The sequence below is a fragment of the Phyllosticta citribraziliensis genome (genome assembly GCF_038025025.1).
Source record: "Phyllosticta citribraziliensis strain CPC 17464 chromosome Unknown J3D65scaffold_13, whole genome shotgun sequence".
NCBI lineage: Eukaryota > Fungi > Ascomycota > Dothideomycetes > Botryosphaeriales > Phyllostictaceae > Phyllosticta > Phyllosticta citribraziliensis.
In genome coordinates this window covers 957,042-978,595 of record NW_027117350.1, presented here as the reverse complement: position 1 = coordinate 978,595, position 21,554 = coordinate 957,042, and the positions used below count along the sequence as shown (strand labels likewise).

At 56.4% G+C, this 21,554-nt stretch overlaps 8 protein-coding genes across 8 annotated transcripts; 1 reads left to right on the top strand and 7 right to left on the bottom strand.

Moving 5' to 3' along the window:
* Positions 1-2,737: 2,737 nt before the first annotated feature.
* On the bottom strand, positions 2,738-3,347 carry J3D65DRAFT_141220 (uncharacterized protein). The gene has a single exon (XM_066793993.1). The coding sequence runs from the start codon at positions 3,228-3,230 to the stop codon at positions 2,880-2,882; it is 351 nt and encodes a 116-aa protein (XP_066650970.1). The 5' UTR covers positions 3,231-3,347; the 3' UTR covers positions 2,738-2,879.
* Positions 3,348-3,404: 57 nt separating this feature from the next.
* On the bottom strand, positions 3,405-6,391 carry J3D65DRAFT_648288 (uncharacterized protein; the record flags this gene model as incomplete). Its single annotated transcript, XM_066802379.1, has 6 exons — positions 3,405-4,895; positions 4,954-5,093; positions 5,140-5,667; positions 5,714-6,041; positions 6,095-6,120; positions 6,301-6,391. The coding sequence occupies 6 exons, from the start codon at positions 6,389-6,391 to the stop codon at positions 3,405-3,407; spliced, it is 2,604 nt and encodes an 867-aa protein (XP_066650969.1).
* Positions 6,392-7,235: 844 nt separating this feature from the next.
* Positions 7,236-7,923, bottom strand: J3D65DRAFT_141323 (uncharacterized protein). Its single transcript, XM_066793997.1, has one exon. It carries the CDS (start codon positions 7,799-7,801, stop codon positions 7,322-7,324), a length of 480 nt encoding a protein of 159 aa, XP_066650968.1. The 5' UTR covers positions 7,802-7,923; the 3' UTR covers positions 7,236-7,321.
* A 3,210-nt stretch (positions 7,924-11,133) lies between these two features.
* J3D65DRAFT_560491 (putative chromosome condensation protein) lies at positions 11,134-12,333 on the bottom strand (the record flags this gene model as incomplete). Its single annotated transcript, XM_066797471.1, has 1 exon — positions 11,134-12,333. The coding sequence occupies one exon, from the start codon at positions 12,331-12,333 to the stop codon at positions 11,134-11,136; it is 1,200 nt and encodes a 399-aa protein (XP_066650967.1).
* An 851-nt stretch (positions 12,334-13,184) lies between these two features.
* J3D65DRAFT_639913 (uracil phosphoribosyltransferase-domain-containing protein) lies at positions 13,185-14,378 on the top strand. The gene is made up of 2 exons (XM_066801759.1): positions 13,185-13,561; positions 13,730-14,378. The coding sequence occupies exons 1-2, from the start codon at positions 13,385-13,387 to the stop codon at positions 14,243-14,245; spliced, it is 693 nt and encodes a 230-aa protein (XP_066650966.1). The 5' UTR covers positions 13,185-13,384; the 3' UTR covers positions 14,246-14,378.
* Positions 14,379-15,590: 1,212 nt separating this feature from the next.
* On the bottom strand, positions 15,591-18,254 carry J3D65DRAFT_560733 (regulator of chromosome condensation 1/beta-lactamase-inhibitor protein II; the record flags this gene model as incomplete). Its single annotated transcript, XM_066797480.1, has 2 exons — positions 15,591-15,803; positions 16,293-18,254. 2 exons carry the CDS (start codon positions 18,252-18,254, stop codon positions 15,591-15,593), a joined length of 2,175 nt encoding a protein of 724 aa, XP_066650965.1.
* A 127-nt stretch (positions 18,255-18,381) lies between these two features.
* J3D65DRAFT_639908 (uncharacterized protein) lies at positions 18,382-19,565 on the bottom strand. Its single transcript, XM_066801758.1, has one exon. The coding sequence runs from the start codon at positions 19,314-19,316 to the stop codon at positions 18,693-18,695; it is 624 nt and encodes a 207-aa protein (XP_066650964.1). The 5' UTR covers positions 19,317-19,565; the 3' UTR covers positions 18,382-18,692.
* Positions 19,566-20,239: 674 nt separating this feature from the next.
* Positions 20,240-21,360, bottom strand: J3D65DRAFT_671812 (uncharacterized protein; the record flags this gene model as incomplete). Its single annotated transcript, XM_066803423.1, has 4 exons — positions 20,240-20,790; positions 20,843-21,005; positions 21,051-21,287; positions 21,340-21,360. 4 exons carry the CDS (start codon positions 21,358-21,360, stop codon positions 20,240-20,242), a joined length of 972 nt encoding a protein of 323 aa, XP_066650963.1.
* Between the last annotated feature and the right edge of the window lie 194 nt (positions 21,361-21,554).

Below are 21,554 nucleotides of genomic sequence, written 5' to 3'. Positions count from 1 at the left end.
GGACTTTGAGTGAACAAAGGCGAAAGTCAGGACAATGTTAGACAAAGCCAAGATGCAAGAGAGGCGCATGCCCATTTACGTAGCGTCCGGTGAATCAGTCTCCTATTCATATTCAACACCAAAGGAAACGCAGACACAGTCAATCTGTTTTCCACTCCGCCTTCCCACACCTTTTCCAATTGACTCAAGAACCGTCTTGCGGACAGGAAAACCACAGTCCTCCGCCCCCGATATCCTCAAAATCGCCGTCGCCGTCCGCCTTCACTCCAAGCGCAACAGGACTCTGGCATCTCAGTCGCCTTCAGCCGAAGCGATGCCGCCCTCCACTGTGCTCGTAGTAACTTCATCGGCACCACCATCGTCGTCGCTGTCGCTGTCATGAAGCAGATCCTGAACAGCGACTCTCTCTTCAAACGAGCAAACAACATGATGTGATCAGAACATGACGTGATCAGGATAATGTGTAAAGTGAACTGAAAGGTGTGTGCTAAAGCGAAACTGCAGGCCAGGAAGTACCAGAGGATGGGAATTCACTAACATATCCTATCAGCAGCACAGTGTCAAAAAAATGTCGACATGCGTGAGAGGTGCATGCTCAATTACGCAACGTGCGCTGGGCAGAATCAGTCTCCCATGCAAATTTAACACCAAGGGTAAGACGAACAAAGACATTTGCTTTTGAGCCATGACATTGACTAGTTTCTACTCTGCTTTCCGACAATAAAGACAGCATCAGAAAGACTAAACCAAAAGGAAAACAAGCAAGTCCAAGAAGCAGTCCACACTCTTCTCAATCCCTGAACTCCTGACAGCCTGAGGGCTTCCACTCGAAAAATTCAACAACAGTCGAGAGTATAAATACAGCCAGCACGTCGGTACCCCCCTGTTTCGTCGTAAGCAGGCAGTACGGGATAGGACAGGAAATTAGAAAGTCTCACCACAGGACAGACCCTCCTCGTCTTCATCCTCCTCCTCCGCTCTAGGCACTCTCAGTGGAGTCCGAAGCAGTCTCCTCATCGTCCTCCATGGGCGCAGCCTCCAGGTGCGCAAACTGCGCCTCCATCTCGCGAGTGCGCATGTTGAAGCGATGAAGGTCCTCAAACCACTGCAACACGTGGCCGATCGAGTGCGCAAGAATGGAAAAACGCTCGTCGCCGTCATCTGCGTCCTCATCACCATCAACGCCCTCAGGACCTTCGAACGTGGCGTCGCCCTCGACAACCGCGCGGGCGAGCTCTTGGTTCTCGGGGCTGATAAACTCGAGGTTCACCACGCCGGAAGACATGAGTGCTCGCAAGGCGGCGAGGGCTTCGAACTTTGTGGTGTGCTGCTTCCAGTCAGTTTTGGCGCAAGACATGAGTAGTGGGTGGGGACGCGACGTACCTTGTAGTCCTCGGGCTCACCATTGAGTTCGCTCGCTGTGGCGCTGGTCACCAGGGGAGCGTCCTACAGACACACGATCAGTCTGAGCTCATGGCACTGTGGCAGTGGGGAGGGAGCAGTGGGCAGAGGAGAGAGGCAGTGCTTACTTCGGTCTGCTTGTGAGCGCGCGGGGTCGCGACGCTGCCGGCCATGGGAACGGCTGCGTTGAAACGGGTAGACGTGTTGGATTCCATGTTTGAGGAAAGAAAGAATGGTTCGAATATAATAGTTTTTGAAGCAGTGGGTGTGGATGTGTATACACTGAGTAGTAACCAGAAGAAGCTTCAGGGCAACAAGAGGGAGGCGTGAAGGAATCAAAGTCTTTGGTAGAACAGAGAGAAAGCGACGCGACGAGTATTTATACTCCCCAATCAATCGGCGGGGCTGCTCCAAATCACACAATCACAACAACTTGCGAAGTGAACTGATGGGAAAGTCTTGACTTCTTCTTATTCGCCCTGATATTCCGCCACGTGTGGCGTTTTGGGGACTCTCGCGTCCACGCACGCGTCCGCGCTCCGGAAGTTTCAATCGGGTCATTTGGCAAGACGCGGCGCGGTTCGAGACAACACTGGTGGATTTTGGAAGAAGCAGTGATGAAGAGAACTGTATATAGAGAGAAGATGAATATTAAGAAGAATTGGAAAAGGGGAACGCCCTCGCTCGTGAAGTCTTGATGCTGTGGCGAAGGGTTGGACGAAGCGCCGTCCGAGTCGTCGTCCGTGTCAAGGTCCTCGTCGAGACGCTTCTCCAGGACCTCGATACGGGCCTGAGGCCGTGTTTCACGATCTTCTGCCGGATGGACCGCGTCAGAGACGTTTCTTTGGCGGCCCTCGAGACCTCTGATTCTCCAACTCGGCCTGGGAGCTTTTGCAGACAAAGACGCAACGCAACGATAAACGCGCAATGTTTCAGCGACGCAATGTCTGCCGAATCGCCCTCCTCTACCTCAAAAGCAGATGATCGTGGGAGCTCTGCAATTTCCGTGTCCGTCAGCAAAAACATATAGGAGCAGGTAGGTAGGGAGGAAGGATAGAAAGGGGGGGTCGGGTCTGGCAGACGGGGACGGAGAAGGAGGAGGAGGAGGAGGGCAGGGATGGACTTACATAAGGTATGTACATACGTCGCCAGCCAGCCAGCCAGCCAGCGAGGACCAGAGCAATTGCCAGAGTAATTGTAGTTGATTAGACTAATTGATGATTAGCAAAGCAATCAATCACGCAAGCAAGCAAGCGGGCCCGCTTGCTCTCGACAGAACAGAAGACACCAAACAAGCAGCAATGACGATAGCGAATCCCCCCCGGCGTTGGTTGCTTCTCTGCTCATTATCATTGTCAGCAAACAATCACACCAAACACAGTCAGTCAGTACGCAGTATGGTCCACGACATCAAGCATCAGAGTCGCACACCATTTTCAGCGAAAGAATTACAACCAAAAAAGAGGTCTCCCTTGACACTACTGTACTGATGATGAATGTCTGCCTGCCTTACCCATCCCCGCCCGGCACCCACCATCGGCTCGGATATTCCACCACATTACGCTCGACGGACACCAACACGACCCATCACCACCGCCGCCACCACCATCAGCATTACGGCCAAATCGCTGGGAAGCGACTTCGTTCCTCCATCCATAGTGAGAAAAAGCGAGAGGAAGGGAGAGGGAGAGGGAGAATCGAAAGAAAAAGAACAGCAATCCTGTGTACCTTTTTCGCGCTCGTGGTATCAAAAATAAGAAGCGGCAAGACCAACATCGAGAGGAAAAAGCGACGAGGTAAAAATGAAACAAAAAAGGGGGTGGGATCATGAATAGTACAAAGGAAAGAAAAGTGAGAGAGGTTGGAGAGGAGTTGTGGAAAATGAACTACAAAAGAAAGTCTTGGGCAGGCCAGAAGGGGTATTTTCCAATCCGTCACCCGTTCATCTTCCTTTCGCCGTGACGACGCATCCTCTTACCTCATCTGTCACTCGATCGCGTCGCTCAAGGCTTGCCATCAGTCGGCAGTCCGTTGACACCGCCCTCAAACGCCTGATTGACCTCCTTAGAGAATGAAGACTGGCTCTGCACACCAGAACCGTTAGCATTGGCTGCGCCACTCTCGATCTTCTCTGCACCGGGGCCGCGAATACCGCCAGTGTTGACGCCGTGCGGCTTGCGCGCGACAGCCTGGATCTTGGGCAGGTTGGTAGTCTCCTTTGCGTTGCCGATGCTGAAGACGGGCGACTCCCACTTGTCACCCTGGCTGGCAAGGTCCCTGAACTCGGTGGCCTTGTGCGAGATGCCGCCTGGCAAAGCAATGTCCTTGAAGATGGACTCGTGCTGGGTCATGGCGATGTTGGCCTTCTTGTCCGACGTAGCCTCCTTCAGCTGCTCCTTCTTCGCCTTGGCCTCGGTCATGTGCTTCTGCAGGACCGACAGATAGCGCTTGTACATGTTTTGCGCGTTCTCGGGGTCAGGGTTCTTCTGGAATTCGATCTTGGCGCGTTCAGCCTCCTGGTGGACCGAGTAAAGGACAGCGTCGGCCTCGATGAAGTTCTGGCGAATCTGCTGCTCAAGCACCTTTTGCAAGGCGGGGCGGATGACCTTGAACAATAGGGGCTTGACGAGGGTGAAGAGCAACTTGTGGCTAGACTTCTTGAGCTTGATGTTGAAGTTCTTGACATCAACATCGACCTTGGAAACCTTGAAAAAGTGCTGCTTGTCGGACTTGTCTGCAGTCTCTGCCAAAACCTTGAAGCTGAATCCTTCACCACCGAGGAAAATGTCCAGCACACCCTGGTCCTTGAGCGAAGGGAACCCTTGCTTCTTGTTGACGTAGTAGCTGACGTCGCGAATGTCCATCTGAATGCCAGAGACGGACAACATAATCTTGTTCTTGTTGGTGTTGCTAATCTTCTTACGGCCCCAGCGCCAGTGGTTGTCGGTGGCAAACTCGAAAACGTTTGGCGCAAGGTTGTCACCCTCAATGACCAGGTTTTCGACAATGGCATCAATCTGGGGGTCAGAGTATTCGATGCGCGGCACGGGAATGTAGCGAATGTTTTCAAAGATGCCGGGGAGAACGACCTCGGACAGATCCTTGAGGAGGTGCGGCTTGAATGAAGCGTTGCCAGACTCATCCTGGCCCAAGTCCTTGAAAAGCTTGTTCAGGGAGTTGACAAAGGCCTTGTTCTGCGCATCAGCGTCGAACTGCTGGCCGATGAACTTGATCTCGTCGAGGATGCGGTCGGTGTGGTTCCTGTAGCGGTCGCGCAGCAAAAAGCGGCCCTTGTCGTAGATCTCGTTCCACTCCTCGGTGGCAGCATCTTGCATGATGAATCCTTGCTCCTTGAGGCACTTGCGGATGTACGTGTCGAGGTGCTTGAACCAGCCCCTCAGCTCGGGGTCCTTTTCAGCGTCCTTGTAGATTGTGTTGAGGGCATCGAAAAAGTCGTCGAGGGAGGTACTGTTGGCGAGTCGCTCAATCAGTGTCTTAAGGTCTGTCAGCCCGGCTTTGATATTCTCGTTTGAAGTGTATCCTAATACGCACCCGCAAGTCAGTCTCAGCTAATTGCAAACTGTCGTCAGAATGGGCACCTTTGACGGCTCCACTACCCTGGCTAGCAACAGTCTTGCCATGGCCAGCATACTCCTCAGCCAAACGAAGAAGGGTCTCGATGGCGCGCATGTCTTATCCAGTTAGCATAAAACTCGTGCGGTGCAGGACGAAACTTACAGTCTTGGTGAGCTTGAACCTCGACGACCATCTTCTTCAAACGCCAAATGGTCTGCTCGCGCCTTTCCTTGGGCATCTTGCTCTTCAGGTAGTTGGCGCTTCGCTCACGGTACTCCTTGGCACGATCCTTCTTTTCGTCTGGAATCTTTTCCTTCGCATCTTCCGCCACGGTCTGCGCTGCTGCAGCGGCACCCGAGCCGGCGTCGAGTCCAGACTCGCCTCCAGTCTGCTGGTCTTGGGCAGCCAAGTCAGCAGCGTCAGTGGGGTCGCGAGAGCCAGCCGGGTGAGCCTCCTGAGTAGCGTCTCCAGCGGCCTTGTCGGCCTCCTTCTTGCCAAAGGTCTTGGCCTTGTTGACGCGCTCCTGAGCCTTCGCCTTGATGGCCTTGATGTCTGGGGCGTCATGCCAGGTGTTGTCGGCAGCAGCCTCGTCAATCTGCCTCAGCTGGTCTTCCGTGGGGTTGACCTTGCCCGCAGTCTTGGTGGCCGCGTCGCCAGCCATGGACCGGATGAGGATGGTGGCATCGTTGACTGCAGTCGTTAGAAATGATTGACGCTTTCAGGGTCGAGTACTCACGAAGCTTTCTGAATTGGCCGTTGGTGATGAGGAGCTGGCCAAGGGTCCTCAAGCCTTCCAAGGCTTCGTTGTACTGCTGCTTGGCGCTCTGCTTGTCAATGGGAACATTGGGCTTCTCTGCAGTACCGCCGCTGATTTGCTGAGTTTGCCAGATGAAGTCTTGGAAGAGGTTGCCGTCATTCTTTGTGAGAATCAGGATTTTGGCGGCCTCGATGACGTCTTTGATGTCGGCAGCAATCTTTTGTCCCTCGGGCGACAGCTTCTTAGACGGCGTCGCAAGCACCTTGGACTCGAGAGCGCTATTCAGTGCAACATCGACTTGCTTGTTCTGTCGACCATGTTAGCGTCGGCAAGTGCAGGGCGATGTTTGTTTGTACTTACCGAGGGGAGCTTGCGCTTGGTAAAAGCTGAGATGGACTGTCAGTCTAGGCTCAATTGAATTTGCAGAAGGTGGTGCGACGCAAAAACAGGTGTTTGGCGCCGGGGCAAACGCGTTGGCGCAGGTTTTGGAGGAATGCGCCCTCGCGTGACATGAGAATGCGACGGGGAAGTCGCACGGGTTGTCGCATTGCGTCAAGGAAACTTACCTGAGTAGATGCCGTACAGCTGCAGCTTGTTGTTGACGTCCTTGTCGCGCTGCTGGGGGTCGGTCGGCCTGTTGACAGAACTGGTTGCCATGATTGCCGTATGAATGGAGAAGGGGAGGGGAAAGAGGTGGAAACGGGTGGGACTGGGGTAAGGTTTGGCTGGGGTATCTGGGTATCTCAAAATCCAAAACGCAAGAACAACAAGTGGAGATTCTCGGCGATGGCGATGTTAGTCGTCGGGACGAGAGTGGAGGGTGTAGAGTAGAGTAGAGTAGAGTAGAGCAAGAGAGAGAGCGGGCGACGGGTGCGGGAGGCGGTCGGTAGCTTTAATGCGGGCGCAGGGTGGCACAAAGCCTCTCCCAGCCACAGATGTAGCGTGGGAAATTGCGAGCAGGCGATGACGGAAGCAGGCGCGAGAAACTGGAAACCAGAGAACCGGAAGTCGATGTCCTGGAGCTGCTGCTACCACCAGACAATCGTCGACACCAGACCTTGCGCGCGGCCTACGTCATCATGGTCCAACGCGCACCCAGCTGAGCACCACCACCACCGCAACAACTGAAGCAGACCCCCTGACTCTGCTCTCGCCCTTCTCATCTCCCATTACTGACGACGCGTTGACGACATTTGGATTCCGCTGCCGATCGCTTCCCCTCCTCACTTCCCTGCTGTCGGCCAAGACACGCAAGCCAGCAGACGACGACAACAAGACGTCCACGGTACCTCAGGTCTCTCACATGAGCCCGACCTTTTCCTTCCCTCCCCATCTCCGTCTCCCCCACGCGGCAGAGCAGAAATCCACCACCGCACCTCACAGCTCCGTCAGGTCGACCAGAGTCTATTGCCATTGCCCCCAGCCCGTGCGCAACCGGACAATTGGGATCCCTTCATAGCTGGCGCCGAGCCGTCACCTGGCGAATCGAATCCGTTTTCTGTTCCGTTTTGTCTTTCTGACTGTGCGCACTTTGTTTCCCCTGGCGTCTCTGGCCCAGGCTCCTTCGTTGGCTGTCATGCCGTCACGCTACGCCTTCCTGCCGGACGGTACTCTACCATAGCGCAACCCGGCGCAAAGGAGATGAGCGTCGGTCACGCTCGCAATCATTGTTTCGCAGATGGATACAGCCGGCCCGACAGCGCTCACATCGGTACCGGAGGCAGTGTTGGACATCACCAACAGGTATGACGGGCCGTTGCACCGGGGGGTTGGGGATCCCGGAAGGGAGCGAGCGACAAGAGCAGAGAGCACCCAGCAAGCATTGCCGGTCCCGACCAAACACGCTCCAAGACCAGCCCAGACCCTCGACTCGCCGTCCCTTTCCCTGCCCGCCTCTCGCTCGACCGACATGAAGACCGACCCGTTTCTGTCTGTCATTCGGTAGTCACCACCTCCCGTCGACGCCCAAGGCACTCCGATCCAGTAATCCAACCCTCGTCCTCCCGCCGTCGATACGATTTGATTTGTCCCATCACTCGATGCGCGACCCCGCCTACGCCTCCTCATTGGCTGCCGCCGCCATGTATGGTACTTATTCAGTCGCCCAACCGACGGCACACGACCGGGAATCAGCCACAGCACCACCACCAGCCGTCATGAGAAGATTTCCGTTTGCGCGTGGCGGAGCCTGCGAGCGGTGGCGCTGCTGCCGCCCCATCATCATCATCACCATCATCGTTGTCGTCACTGAACAGACACCGCCACGCAGCGCAAACTACTCCTAGCACTGTCTGTTGCCTTGCTCTGTGCATGCCGCGCACCGATCTGCCAGCGTGCCGTCCGCGTCCATGTTTTCTGGGCCAATTGGCGCGCCGCGCCCCGCTTTTGCGGGAAGGCTATCGCGCGTCCGTCCGGCGGCCTGGCGTGCGTGCGTGCGTCCGTGCGTTCGCGATTATTCTTGGAGACTACGGACGGCAGCACTCTCGCAGCGAGCTTCCTTCCTTTGCTCAGTTGCAGCAGCAGTACAGTACGCACACACCAAGTCACCGCCTCAATTCTCGAGCAGAGCAGTCAGCCAACATGGTGCAAAAACCAAGCGCGACTCCTGGGCTAGGCGCACGCAATCCCCCGACGTCGCCGCGCATTATCAACGAAGCGACTCGCCCTCCGCAACTTAAGCGCGCCGTCAATTTACCCTTATCCGCACTTTGACCCAGCGAGCCCAGCCCAGCGCGCGCCCACCAGATTAGGTTGGCCGGCTCAATCAAGATCGAGAAAGAGGGCGCACTGCACCGCTGCCTTAAGCGAGAAAGCAAAAACGCTACGGAATATCGAAGGTTGGTTCGGCTTCGTCGCTACGCCGAGGGCGACGGTACAGCACAGCTCGACGAGGTAGGTCGACATAGTGCGGCTGATCAGGTACATACATGTAGGTAAGGCAGGTAGGTTGAAGAGGACCAGCAGCCGCCGCCCGCCGCCGCCGTCGACGCACGCGCGCACGCGTCAAGTCGAATGCCTGACGAACTGACAAGCAGCCTTTCCCGTTCAGCTGCGCAGGGAGGCAACCAACTGCCTACTTTCTGGGCCGACGCCGGACTGAATCGCGTGCGCACGGGTGCTCTACACCATGCGTACATGGCTGTCAGTGCGGCCGTCGCGCATAGCCCTGGCCAGATGGCTTTCTCAAACCACTCGTGGCGCTCGCGCTCTCGACGCACGGCTTCACTGTCTATCTTCCAATAATGCGCAAGGCGCTCAATACTGGAGCGCGTGGGTGCGCGGGCGCGCGGACGTGGCTTCAGGAAGCGCTACACACACTACGGCGATGTCCCGGGGGGAGTAGCGCGTGGGGTTGCTGGAAGCAGTTGTCGAGGTAGGTAGGTGGACAAGTGGACAGGTAGGTCGGCAACCAGATTGAAGGAAGAGGAGAGAAGGGAACGACAACTGCTCGTACGATACGGCGGCTCATTCCATCACTATGACGCTCTTCTCAAGTAGCATCGACTAGGTAGCAACCTAGTACTCAGCCAAAAGTACGTCTCGAGTGCTGAGGTAGGTACCTAGGTAGCTCTCTACCTCGATAGACTATCCGTCTCCTTCTCTCTACACATAAGTACGGTGGTTGATGGATTATTTCATAGACAACGCCTTTAGGCAGCAGTGCTCTTACTTCTTCCCCTCTCCCTCGTTCGTTTTACCCTCGTGCTTTCTACACTCCATGTGCCTTCAGTACATCTTCTATCTATGCATCTATCTACCATCATGACTTTGACCACACCGTCGTCCCCATGGCGTGCTGTTTTAGGAATTTGTCCTGAACACGGTAGGGAGGGCATAGGCAATGTAGAGAACATGTCGCACGCACCTCGCTAAGGTAGATGGGAGACAGACAGACAGACAGACACACAGCAGAGGACAGCCGTGAGATAAATAGGCATGCGGCGGGCTGGACATGCCCCCCCACCCCTCGCCGCCATGTACGCACGCGTGTACGTGCAAAGAAAATAACAGGAGAAACGGCAAACGCAAACGCAAACAACAGGGCGAATAACGAGGTACGCAAAGTACCATGAAAAAAAAAAAAATTTGAAAAAAAAAGGAGCTGTGTCTATCTATCCCGTCATCCAGTCACCACGCCATACGAACATGGTGGATGGAGCGTAGGTAGGTAGAGAAGATGTCACACGTGCCTAGATAGTAGACAGACGGACAGACAGCCGTGGAATAATTTCAAGCACGGGACCAAGTTGGGGCATGTATCGCCACTGCCGCGCTACGCGCGAGTATGTATGTATGACTACACGTATGTACAGGAGACGCGCGAACCGAACCAAACCAAACCAAACCAAACCACAGGGGCGAGTAGTGAGGCACAGGGAAAGAAAAAAGAAAAAAAAAGGGAAAGGAGGCGCTCCGTCTTTTCTTACATTTCACCAGCCATCCAGCCAGCAAACGGCGTCAAGAGATCAGCCGTCCACCAATATGACACTAGAAGGAGTCGCAGCAACACCACCACCACCGAAGAAAAAAGAGAGAGAGAAAGATAGAAAAGTAGAAAGAAGGAAGGGAGGAATAACGAGACAGAGGAGCAGAACGGGGTATGATGCGAAGCAAGCAGCGAAGCAGCAATAACACTAAACGAAACAGAAAGAAACGGGAATGGAAAACTGCGCAGGAGGTATCCACAGTAGATAGACAGATTGTAAACAGACAGCAGCGACAGTAGCGGCGGCAGCGGCAGTGACGGCCAGCGAGGAAGTGGGTGCGTGGCGCCGTGTCGGTACGTGAAGGTGTGTCCGTATCCATCGCTTCGATCGACCGACGCGTCAATGAGGTCTGTTGGTTTCGTGTCGTCCGGCTATGACGGTGATGGCGATGGCGAGGCGAGGCGAGGCGTGGCGTGCCATTGGGCTGCGTCGAGGATGGCTGTGGAAACATAACACAAAGGTGTTGCTTCCTCGCGCCACCGTCCGGAGAAGAGTGGCAGAGCGAAGAGAGTTCTGTTGTCGCTGTTGTGTTGATGCGTATATGCCAGAATGGATGGATTGACGGATAGATGGGTGGATGGAGAAGGCAAGTCCTTTGTTTTTTTTTTTTTTTCCTCCCGCCGCCTCTTGCGCAAACATCTGGCTTCTTCGTTCGATCCTCTCTCCATCCATCTGATGGTGATCATGGATATGCCTTGGTGTGCGGCCTCCTCTTCTACTCGTCTACCTCCACCTGATTGCGCCAGGCCAGACCAGACCAAGCCCCTGGCCGCCAAATACAAAGATCCCACCCCGTCCGTCCAAACCCAAAAGATGACAATCCCAATCGCGCGTGCTTTTAGTGACCTATCAACATCAGCCCACATGTATATTTATTGATAAACCCTTGCTCTTCCCACTTCCACAGCATCATCACGACCACCGCGTCGTCTTGCACACGGCGCTCTCGAAGCCCGTGCTCCACCTGACGCTGCCCATGACGACAATCAGCACGCCCAGCCCCGTGAGCACGCTGGCGGCGGCATACAGGTACGCCTGCTTGGTGCGGAGGCCGCGCAGCTCGGCGACCCACGTGGAGACGGTGGTGAGGCAGCCGCAGAAGCCGTCCATGACGCCCTCTAGCACCTGGCAGCCGACGCGGCCGCCGCCGACGACGCCGCCGCCCCCTCCGATGCGCGCGTGCTGCAGGTCGAACGCCATGCCCAGCACCGCCGTGCCGAAGATGTTGACCGCGTACGTCCCCAGGGGGAACGACGGCACGCAGGGGTTGAGCCGCGCTGAGAGCCACCACCGCAGCAGGCACCCGAGCGGCGCGAAGACGCACGCAAAGAGCGCCTGCCCGCGCCACGACTCCGATGCCCACGACGACGACGTGGCGGCGGGTCCGCCGGGCCGGTCGGGCGGCACGGCGGCCATGATGACGGCGGCGAGCCAGGAAAGAATGGCAAGAGGGACGAAGAGGGGGTCGATGATGCGGCGGGAGACGCGAAAGGGAAGGGTGGGCATAAAGGGGTGCGTAAACATGGCAAAATGGCAGCCGACGGTGTAGGCCGACGTGCAGAGGGCAATGGTGGTGAGAATGACGCCAATCAGCGCAAGAAACGAGTAGCCGCCGTTGCGATGCACCGTTGACGAGTAGGATGGGCGCGGCGACCCCGTGGGATAGGGGTGGTTGAACGGAGCGGGCGCGTCGTTGGACAGCGCAAGAAAAACGTCGCGGAGAAAGGACGAGAAGCTGGTAAAGGAGCCGCAAAAGCCCGTCGCCAGGCCAATGTACAGCGGAATCGTCTTCTTGACCTTGGAGTGCTGGACGGCCATGTCGGTCACGACCGCCGACTCATCTTTGGCGTTGCGCGGCAGAGGCGCGCCGTTCCCCCATTCCTCGCGAAAGATTTGACGGTCTTCGGCGAGGAAGCCCATGACAAAGGAGCCGCCAACGTTGGCCCACAGCTCACTGAAGACGACGGGGGCGCCGGGGTAAAAGGTGAGCCATTGCAGGCCGAGACGCGCCAAGGTGCCGAAGATGGAAAAAAAGATGAGGTAGGAAATGGTGTAGAGGCGGGTTGCGAGAGCCGAGACGGGAGCGGCGCGCGGACCTGGGGGTGGCGGCATGGCATTGAGGGCGTAGCAGGACGAATTGGCAGAATAGTCAAAAGGACCCTCTTTATTGGCGTGCAGGCTGGTCATGCGCGAGAGGCGCGAGGCTCTCGACTTGGTGTCGCGGCTTCGGGGTACGACGGGGGGGAGGGCGCTGAGTTCTTCGTCGTCCTGGTAGGCGGTAAGTCTTTGTCGTTCTGGCGGTAGGGCCGCTTCATGATCCAAAGTGCGATCTCTTCTGGATCGTCGGTCCGGACTTACGACTGGCGCGGGGGCGGCGCTCTCGTCCAGGTCCAGGTAGCTCAGCGGCAAGGAGCACGAGTCGTCCATTTTGGGCGTGGGCGTGGTGCCCAGCGAGCGCGCAATGTGGATGCCGCTGGCCTGGCCTGAGAAGAGGCGGACGGAGGGCTGCGTGGTGGAGCTCCCGGCGCTGGCATGCTTGCTGCGGTCGTCGTCGGAGGGCGAGTCGGTGGTAACAAAGTACGAGTCTGGGTGCGACAGGTGGGATTGACGGTGTGGGGTCGGTGTGAAGGAGGCGCGCGCCGAGTGGAAGCTGCTGGCGTCGGCATCGCTGCGGGAGTAGGACGAGGATTGCAGGTTGAAGCGTGAGTCTCGTCTGGAGAAGCGCGCGGCTTGGCCGTCGGCCATGATCAGCAGAGACGATGGCGTCGAAGCAGAGGGCTGGGCATGGAGTTGAGTCTTGGGTGAGAGGTTAGTGGTGAGTGGTGAGTGGCCTGGGGATGAGAAATTCGAATTGCGAAACGCCGCAGCAGGCGGTACCTGGGGCTAAGGTTATTGTAAATGGGCATCTGGCCTCTGGTCTGGGGTGTCTCGTCAATAATTTGCACATCTGACGCTGCTGCTGGGGCCATGCCTGATCGCCGCCAGGGTCTCCCGCCGCCGGCCAGACCTCCCGACCTCACCTACGCCGTCGCCCATGACCTTATCTCGATGCGGCGTCACCACCACAGCTCACCAAACAATAAAGCCATCGCTCTGTCTCGCAGTCTCGTTCCAATTCAACCTCAATTGACCACTTTCCCCGTCGTCGTCCTCCACCTCCGCCATGGCTCTTCCCCACAATGCCCACGTCTCAGCGCATCCCTGCCTGCGGGCCAAGCTCTCCCAGCTGCGCTCCAGCAGCACCAACGCCCGCGACACCAAGGCCTTGATTCACGAAATCGCCACCATCGTCTCCGTCGAAGCTCTGGCCAAGGCTCTCGACGAGAAAGAAGCCGGCTCCGTGAGTTTCACCCGCTCACTTCCCGTCTCTCACGTCGTCGAGAGCTCCTACACTCCGCTCAGCTCAGCCCCACTACCCCACCACGACCCAACCACGCCTCGGCCTTGCAATTCCACCACCACCAAAAACAAAAGACACGACAACTGACAAACACCATCATTATCGCAGGACACGTCGCCGCTCGGCTACTCCTTCCCCGTGAGCTCCATATCGCCCTCGCACGTCTCGCTCGTCCCCATCCTGCGCTCCGGCCTCTCCATGACCGACGCCGTGCTCTCGCTGCTCCCAGACCCGGTCCCCGTCCACCACCTCGGCCTGTACCGCGAAAAGACGACCCTGCAGCCCGTCGAGTACTACAACAACCTGCCATACCACGGGCCGTCGGCCGCGCACCCCACCACGGCCCCGGGGCCCTCGGACCTCGCCATCGTCGTCGACCCGGTCATCGCCACGGGCGCCACCGCCTGCGCCGCCGTCGACACGCTGCGCGACTGGGGCGTCAAGCGCGTGCTGGTGCTGTCGGTGCTGGGCAGCGAGGAGGGCGTCGCGCGCGTCGCCGAGAGCTGGCCCGAGGGCGTCAGCGTGTGGGTTGGCGGCGTCGACAAGGAGACGGACGGCCACGGCATGATCAAGCCCGGCTTGGGCGACGTGGGCGATCGGTTGTTCTTGACGCTGGGGAAATGATTGATGCGTGCCGTTCACATGGGCAGAGCGAAGGGGAAAGAAGAGCATTTGGCGTTTTGTTGTATCCATACATACCTTACTAAAGCTAGAGGCATCCATCCATGCACACCACCACCACCACCACAATAACCATCATTTCTCTTCACTTCTTCCCATCTCTTTTCCACTTGATGCTCCATGCCCATAGCAGACTGCTGAGCACCGTCCAAGCCGAACGACGCCCTTCAGCCGCCACCCATCGATACCCCTGCCACAGCCCGAGCCTCTTCCCCCTATCCCGTGCGCCAGGAAACGTCTATTCCTCCCTCCGTCCCTCCCTCTCAGCCGCAACATCCTTCAGTCTTTCTCTCCCCAACAGCGCGAGCGCGCACGCGAGTCGTGCATCTCTACGCCGACGCACACCAGGGCCCACCGCCGCCGCCGCCGCGTGACTCGCGGACACAAAGCTTCGCTTATATTTAGATATAGAACATGCGGCGGCTTCCCGATAAATGTTGGCCGCACGCGGCTCGACTAGGTACCTGTTTACCTGCCTTACTTTCTCTGCGAGGCGAGGGGGGAGGCTCAGCTGCGTCAAGAAGGTTAAGTTACAAACGAACGAACGAACGAACGAACGTATCCGCCGCGAGCCAGAGTGGCCGGTATGGTTTAGCTTTGGTGTTGCTTAAGCGTATCTCGATGCTATTTTTCTGTTTTTGCTTTTTCTTCCTCTTTTGATTTTGGTTTTTTTGATTGTGTGGGGGGGGCTGGGTGCATGTATGCGTGCGTGGTTGGGTTAAGCTTTAGAGGCTGGCTGGCTAGCTGGCTGGCTGGTCATCTGGTCTACCCTTTTGCTTGTGTCTCTTGGCTACTTTGTGTTGATATGGCTGCGTTGAGGAGAGGTAAGTGTGTGAAAATGTGTGTTATGTGCATCCGCACCTACACGACCTGCTCAGACCTCGCGTGTTTTATCTATTAATCAGTCCATCAGTACGTCAGTTCATCAGTCCGTTAGTTAATTCGTCAATTAGTTCGTCAGTCTTCATCAGCACGAAATCACACAAGATCTGGCGGGATGTGTGAGAAAGTGTGGTTAGTATCGCAAGAGACCACGCTCAGTACTGCAATTAGTCGCCATCCCCGTTTTTTCGCCCACGAGACCGCACACGTCACGGCGAGTTCGCAGTGCTCGCGGCGTGTTCTCCGCTTATCCGTCCTCTCGTCCGTCAGCGTCAGAGGAGAGAGGAGATCGCTCGTGAGCAGGAGACCAAGTAATCATAGTTCATACAAACCACGCCCCTCTCAACCGCCTCCTCACCAACCCCACCCCTTCTCCCATAAGAGACCCAGAAGCAGCCAGCACCCCCTATCTAAACTCCTGATCCAGCACCCAGTTCGGCCTGACGCCGCCCTTCCACTGATCGATCGGGACGCCGCGCTCGCTGGGCAGCACCACGCCATTCGACAGCTGGAGGCGCGGGAAGTGGTGGTCGGCCCAGCGGTACCAGAAGCCGGGGCCGGGGGACGCGCCGTGGTTGACGGGGTCGACGAAGGCGGAGGGATCGATGCGCGGCGTGGTCTGCGAATTGTTAACGTCACTGATGCTGCGGCGGAAGCGACGGCGCGGGACGAGGCCCTGCGCTTTTAGGTAGCGGAGATAGGATGGAGAGGTGGGAGAGTAGCGCGACGAGTAGTTGCCCGCCGCCGAGAGTTGGATGTTGGGGCCGGTGCGCCTGCTGCTGGCGGTGAAGAAGAAGAAGGAGCGGACGAGGAGGAGAAAGGGGGAGAGGGTCGTGGACAAGATTGTGCTGAACATGCTGCTGGCTGTGCTCAAAATGCGGCGAAACCACAGGCGAAGGAAAAACTGAAAGAAAGTACTGACTTTCTGGAAGACCTTGGCTTTCTTGCCTTTGTCCAGGGCAGGAGCTTCGTCGTTGGTGGTACTAGCGTCGGCAGGGTGTGCAGCGGCGGAGATGTCGTCTTCGTGGGGATCGACGTTTTCAAGGGATCGTTCACGGGCGTTCTCGTCTTCGATGTCCTCCTCTGCAATGATGCACTGCTGCTCAACGCGCTTGGCAAGCTCTTCGTTGACGAGCACAATAGCACCGCTGTGCCAACCAGCCGCCGTCACGGTCAGCGCAAAGTGGGAGCCGAGACCGTCTTCGTTGGCGTCTGCGAGATCAGGGTGCTTGTCCCAGTCTCTGCCTTGCTGTTCGATCCACTCGCTGACTTCGGCGAGGGCGAGCGAGCGGGGGTGCGCGGTTTCGCGGATGCGGGCTTGGGCGTCTGCTGGGTCGTATCCGCCAGAGGAAATGTACGTTACCCACTTACGCTTGACCTCGTCGAACCAGACTTGACGGCCGGTGGTGTAGGCGTGCTGGACGAGAAGGTTGTCAATTCGGTTAGTGTCAAAATACTGACCACGGAGGCGCTTCTCCGCCTCTCCTTCACCACCAAGGCCGAGAGAACCGCAGGCCTGAGATTCCCTGCCAAACGAAAAGATCGATCCATCTTTCTTGAGCGCGTGGTAGTGATGGTCGCCAAAGGCAAGAGAGATGACGCCGCTGTTTTGGAGGGCTGGGATGCGCTTGAGTCCATCGATATGGGCATTGTCGGGGCCGTGATCGAAACAGGCGTTGAGGTAGTCCTGGGAGCCTGTAATGACTTCATCATGTCGAAAGGCTGCAAAAGACCTGAACGAGCCTTGAATGTCAACCCTGTTCCTCTTATCGGTGACGGTGCTGAGAGCAGCGAGCTCAACAATGCCCGTGCAGTTGCCGCCATTTCCATCCGCATCCCATTCCAATTGAGCAGCAAAAAACTTGCCAATGTCGGTGACGAAGACGACAAAGTGCTCAAGAACGACAAAGTTGATGACTTCGCCGACGTTCAATCCGAGCTCGCGGGTCGCGTCGTCAGGCTCGCGGGCAGTGCCAAGTGGGCGGGTGTACGTAGTGTTGGGGACTTGAACCGAGTCTGCAATTTCGATCGTGTCGGCAGTCCTGTCGTCGGTTGCGTTGAAGCTGCGGCTGTGGGGCTTCCACAAGATAATGCCACTGCCAGTAACATAGGCGGAGCTGGCGTTCCATCCTGCGACCACCTTGCGAACGACGCCGCGCTTCTCGTGCTTTAAAGAAGCATTCTTCGTCTCAATGGTGTCGACGTGGAGGAATGTAATGCGGCGACCATGCTCCTTCACAGAGTACCAGGACCAGATGCGGCCATTGTCCGAGAGACCAAGAATGTGTGACCGTCCAGACGAGAATTGGCGAATCGTCACAGCTTCATCTTGGCGCTCTGTGGGCTTAGGGTATCCAGGAGGGTAGTTCAACGGCTGGAGGTTGTTGTGGGAGACGAAGTCGTTGCCAATGGTTCCGGAGGTGTGGAGGGAGCCGCGTGATGTCAGCAGCGTGGTCGACCATCCGCCGCACTGCATGTCGGAAATGACGCCCAGGTCCTTGGACTTGACCATCTCGAAAGGATAAGCACGATGATCAAGAGGGATGCGCATAGGATGGCGGCCGCCGCGTCGAAGAATGGGGCCTCTCAGGCGTGGCCATCGAGGGCGAGGGGGCTCGTCGGTCTCGTTGTCGTTTTCTTGGCCCAGGGCGCCATGGTCATTGTTTCCCCACGTGTATACATGAGTCTGGGTAAGGAGGCGCTTGTAGAGGCTTTGCCAAAGCGGGCCGTTGAAATCGACCGCAGGCTGGTTGGGCAACCTGAACGTCTCGCGCGTGATGAGGGCCCAGTACGCGGGATCAAGGCGGAAGCTCTCGTCGTAGAAGACCTTGCACGTCCTCGTGAGGTTGATGAAGCTGCTGGCGTCAAGGTGCGGTACAAGGAGGAGGAGAATGTCAAGAGGCCTCTCCGTGAGAGGCGTGATCTTCTGGGTCGACGGCGGCGCGGGGGCCGAAGGCTGCTCAGACGCCTGGCGGGCCGGCGAGAGCGGCTCCTGTTGTGTCTGCGGTGTAGAGGACGGATGCTCCCGGTCTGCTGCTGGCGCAGCGGACGACTGCTCCCTGTCAGCCATCACGAGTCGTTTGTGGTGCTGTTGCGGTGGTGCGGGTGGTATTTGGCCGAGGTTCTGCCGCGCTGTGACGTAGCTGGCGGTGTGTCGGGGATGCTGGCGCTGGTGTTGACGGGAGCTTTTGGGGCCAGCTAAGCGGACCAACTCCAGGCTACCGCGACTGGCAAGCACCGGTCCACGCCAGACCCTTACCAAAACGTGGGATGACGTCGCCCCACGTGTACTTCACGCAGAATCCCCATTCACGGTGGCTACGACCTCAGGGCTGACGTGAATTTCATCAAGGACCATGCGGATCGATTTCTGGCATCGCGACGGACCAGACGGACCTTGATGTTGTGTGCAACCTCTGGAATTGGAATGCTGAACGACACGCGAATCACCCAGGCACCCTTCCAAACCTTCACGGAGAACATCCTCAGCCTCGGGCCACGGTCAAACTCAAGGTGCTCCAGTCTGCGCGCAGTCTTCGCTGCATTCCACCTTTGGATGTCCTTCGTCTTTCGCATACTTCAAATTTACACACGTACACACTTCAACCCCCCAAAACCCATTTCCAGACGCGTCCTTCCTGGGCAGGACAAGAACCCAAGTCGCGCCGTCTTGAAGGGTGTCGGACGAAAACTCCCCGCCATCGCATTTGTCGTTGGGTCCCAGCTTCTTCACATGTCCTCTCAACCGGATCATGGATGGGTAGACCATGAGACTACAATGCCAGCGGCCGACGGGACACGTTAATGAGCCTGTTTCGGCAATCGAGTCTGTGACCGTTTCGGCGACGGAAATGCTAATGGCAGCGGCAGCCGACACGATGTAGCTGATTCCGATGCTGAGTTCCTTGCCCTGCTCCCAGGTCGTGCCGACCTCGTGCTGCTCTTGGACTTGGATGGCTTTGGAAAAATCAGTGGCAAGTTCGACGTATGAAAGACGCTGTGGAAAGGGAAGCGCTTGGTCGAGCATGGGACATACATCCTCCGCCGGGAACGCTGACCCCGACTTGCCACGCCTTTCCCGGTATTTCCTCCTGTTTGTCGATAACGGGGCAAAAGTGCGGCGGCTCGTCATGATGAGAGCCGTGTCCAGGAATGATGTTAGGGATATTGATATGGGGATGGGGTATATTGATGGCGAGTGATGGTAGCAGACTAGCCAACAGAGAGACAAGAAGAACGACCATTTTGTTTGGTCACAAGAACCAGAATGTGGGTTGGCAGGCCCAGAGTCGAGCTTTGAAGAGGACTTGGTCTTGATGCTGTGGGAAACAAGGTTTCTAATAACTTCACGACAGACTCTCGCAATTTTAAATGTCTGACCACATGGTTATAAGCGCGCGCGGTGTAGCTACGCCGAACGCCTAAAATGAGAATAGAATCAGTGCCCCAAAGGTGGAAACAGTTATCCAACGGTCTCATCTCTGGTCTTGCGGAAATTTCCATACTCACCCTTTCCCTGAAGATCTCGGTCTAGACAAGAATGTGGTTCAATTACCTGTTGCCGCCCTATTATGAGCTCCTCGACGAGAGGCGGCTCGGAGGAGCTTGGGAATGATTTACGTTGCCGATTTAGGACCAAACTGTGATGTTTTTGAAGCAGACGCACAAATGCAGAAAGCTAGAGCTAAACGTTTGCCATTGGTCTGTGTAGATACTCATTGGGGACAACTAGTCTTCGAGAAAGCAGATCGAATGGTTTTCAATATCGCACAAGAACAATTGAAGAACAGGAAGCGCGAAGGTGGACGGAAATCTGATCTACAAATATGCGCTTCTAGTCTTTGACAAGCCTGCAGAAGACCGTGTTGTTGCAAATGGGGCCAAAGATGCAAAATAGACATGACAAGCAACGCCTGATGACATGATTAGTACATGGATAGGTAAAAAGAATGCTGTCTTGCTAAGGGGTGATGGGATGAAGGATGATATTGCCGACTGCGGACCGTAATGTGGTAGAGCATTAAACGTACCTGGTGATGCAACAGTGTCCAACACTCACAGCTTGCTATTTCCAAGCTGCTGTTCAACAACCTCCGAGACAGCCTCTTTCCAGTGCCTCCATTTCATGCCCAGAACTCGTTCAGCCTTGGAACCATCCACCGGGAAAATCGCCGGCCCCGAGGACGTCCCCACCTGCACCGAAGGATACCGCTCCTTGACAAACTCCTTGACCTCGTCCCAGTCCAGGGCTCCAGCGTTGGCAAGGAACTTTTCGCCGCTTGCAATGTCAGGTCTCAAGGCCTTGATATGGGCCTCGGCCACATCCCGTACGTGAACCCAGGCAGCCCCAGGGAGCGATTGATTTTCGCTGGTCAACGATTTCCAGAGGCCGGCGTTTGTGCCGGAAATAGCATCCGGGGAGGTTTGCAAGAGGTTGCGACCCAGCACAGTGGTGGGATGAATGCTGGTCAGACTGAACTGCGGTTTTTTCTCGGCCAAGAATTCATGCGCTGCTTGCTGTGCGAGGACTTTGGAGGCGCGATACGCCAGGAAAGAATCCTGGAATTCCTCGTTGGGGTCGGCCGTGACTTCTTCTTCGGGGTCCTCTGTTTCGGCATTAGTTTATATGAGACCAAGGACTTTTCAAGTAAGTCGTACCGACAATGACACCGGGATTTGCCATAAATGAAAGGGGGACAAGATCAATGACAGAGCCCGTAAGGACCACTCTTTTGATGCTGGGAATTTTGGAAGCAGCCTCAAGGATGGTCGTGGTACCAAGCACCGCGGGTTCGATCAAGTTCTTTTTGAAGTCGGTTGCCTGTCTTGGATCAGCAACAGTCTTATTTTCAGAAAAACGACTGACCTGCGAGGGCAAGGGAGAAGCGACGTGAAAGACGTAATCGACGCCCTCGAGAACTCCATCGTAAGCACCTGGCTTGGTGATGTCCCGAACAATGACAAAGTCGGCTGCTTTGGACTTGAAATGGTTCTGGAGTTGTTCGATTTGGGACTCTCGACGAACACTGCCGCGGACGCGGAAGCCGGCTTTGAGCGCAGCATCGACGGCATGCGTGCCAATAAAGCCAGCAGCTCCGGTTACCTTTTGGAGGTAGTCAGTAACCCGTGTTTCTGGAAAGCTGACATCGGCTCACAAAGACGAGTTCTCCAGTCATGATGACACGTTTCTTTCAGTAAGGGATGATGGATTGAAGTTGATGCCGTAGAAGCTGTTGATGCTATTGCAGCTATTTTTGCGCCAGCTCTTTATACCCACGAGCGCCATTTTGCATTACTCATAATCGCCATTTCTCGTGTCCATATGGTGATTGCAATCCGTGCGGAACATTGGTCCGGATCTCGGTGGTGC

What these genes read in the sequence shown, in the direction of transcription:
- J3D65DRAFT_639913 (XM_066801759.1), top strand. Translation starts at nt 13,385, where the DNA reads ATGGCTCTTCCCCACAATGCCCACGTCTCAGCGCATCCCTGCCTGCGG. An exon ending in ACGAGAAAGAAGCCGGCTCC is followed by an intron (nt 13,562 to 13,729) that starts GTGAGTTTCACC and finishes TCATTATCGCAG; the next exon opens with GACACGTCGCCGCTCGGCTA.
- J3D65DRAFT_639908 (XM_066801758.1), bottom strand. Translation starts at nt 19,316, where the DNA reads ATGACGAGCCGCCGCACTTTTGCCCCGTTATCGACAAACAGGAGGAAA.
- J3D65DRAFT_141220 (XM_066793993.1), bottom strand. Translation starts at nt 3,230, where the DNA reads ATGATCCCACCCCCTTTTTTGTTTCATTTTTACCTCGTCGCTTTTTCC.
- J3D65DRAFT_141323 (XM_066793997.1), bottom strand. Translation starts at nt 7,801, where the DNA reads ATGAGGAGGCGTAGGCGGGGTCGCGCATCGAGTGATGGGACAAATCAA.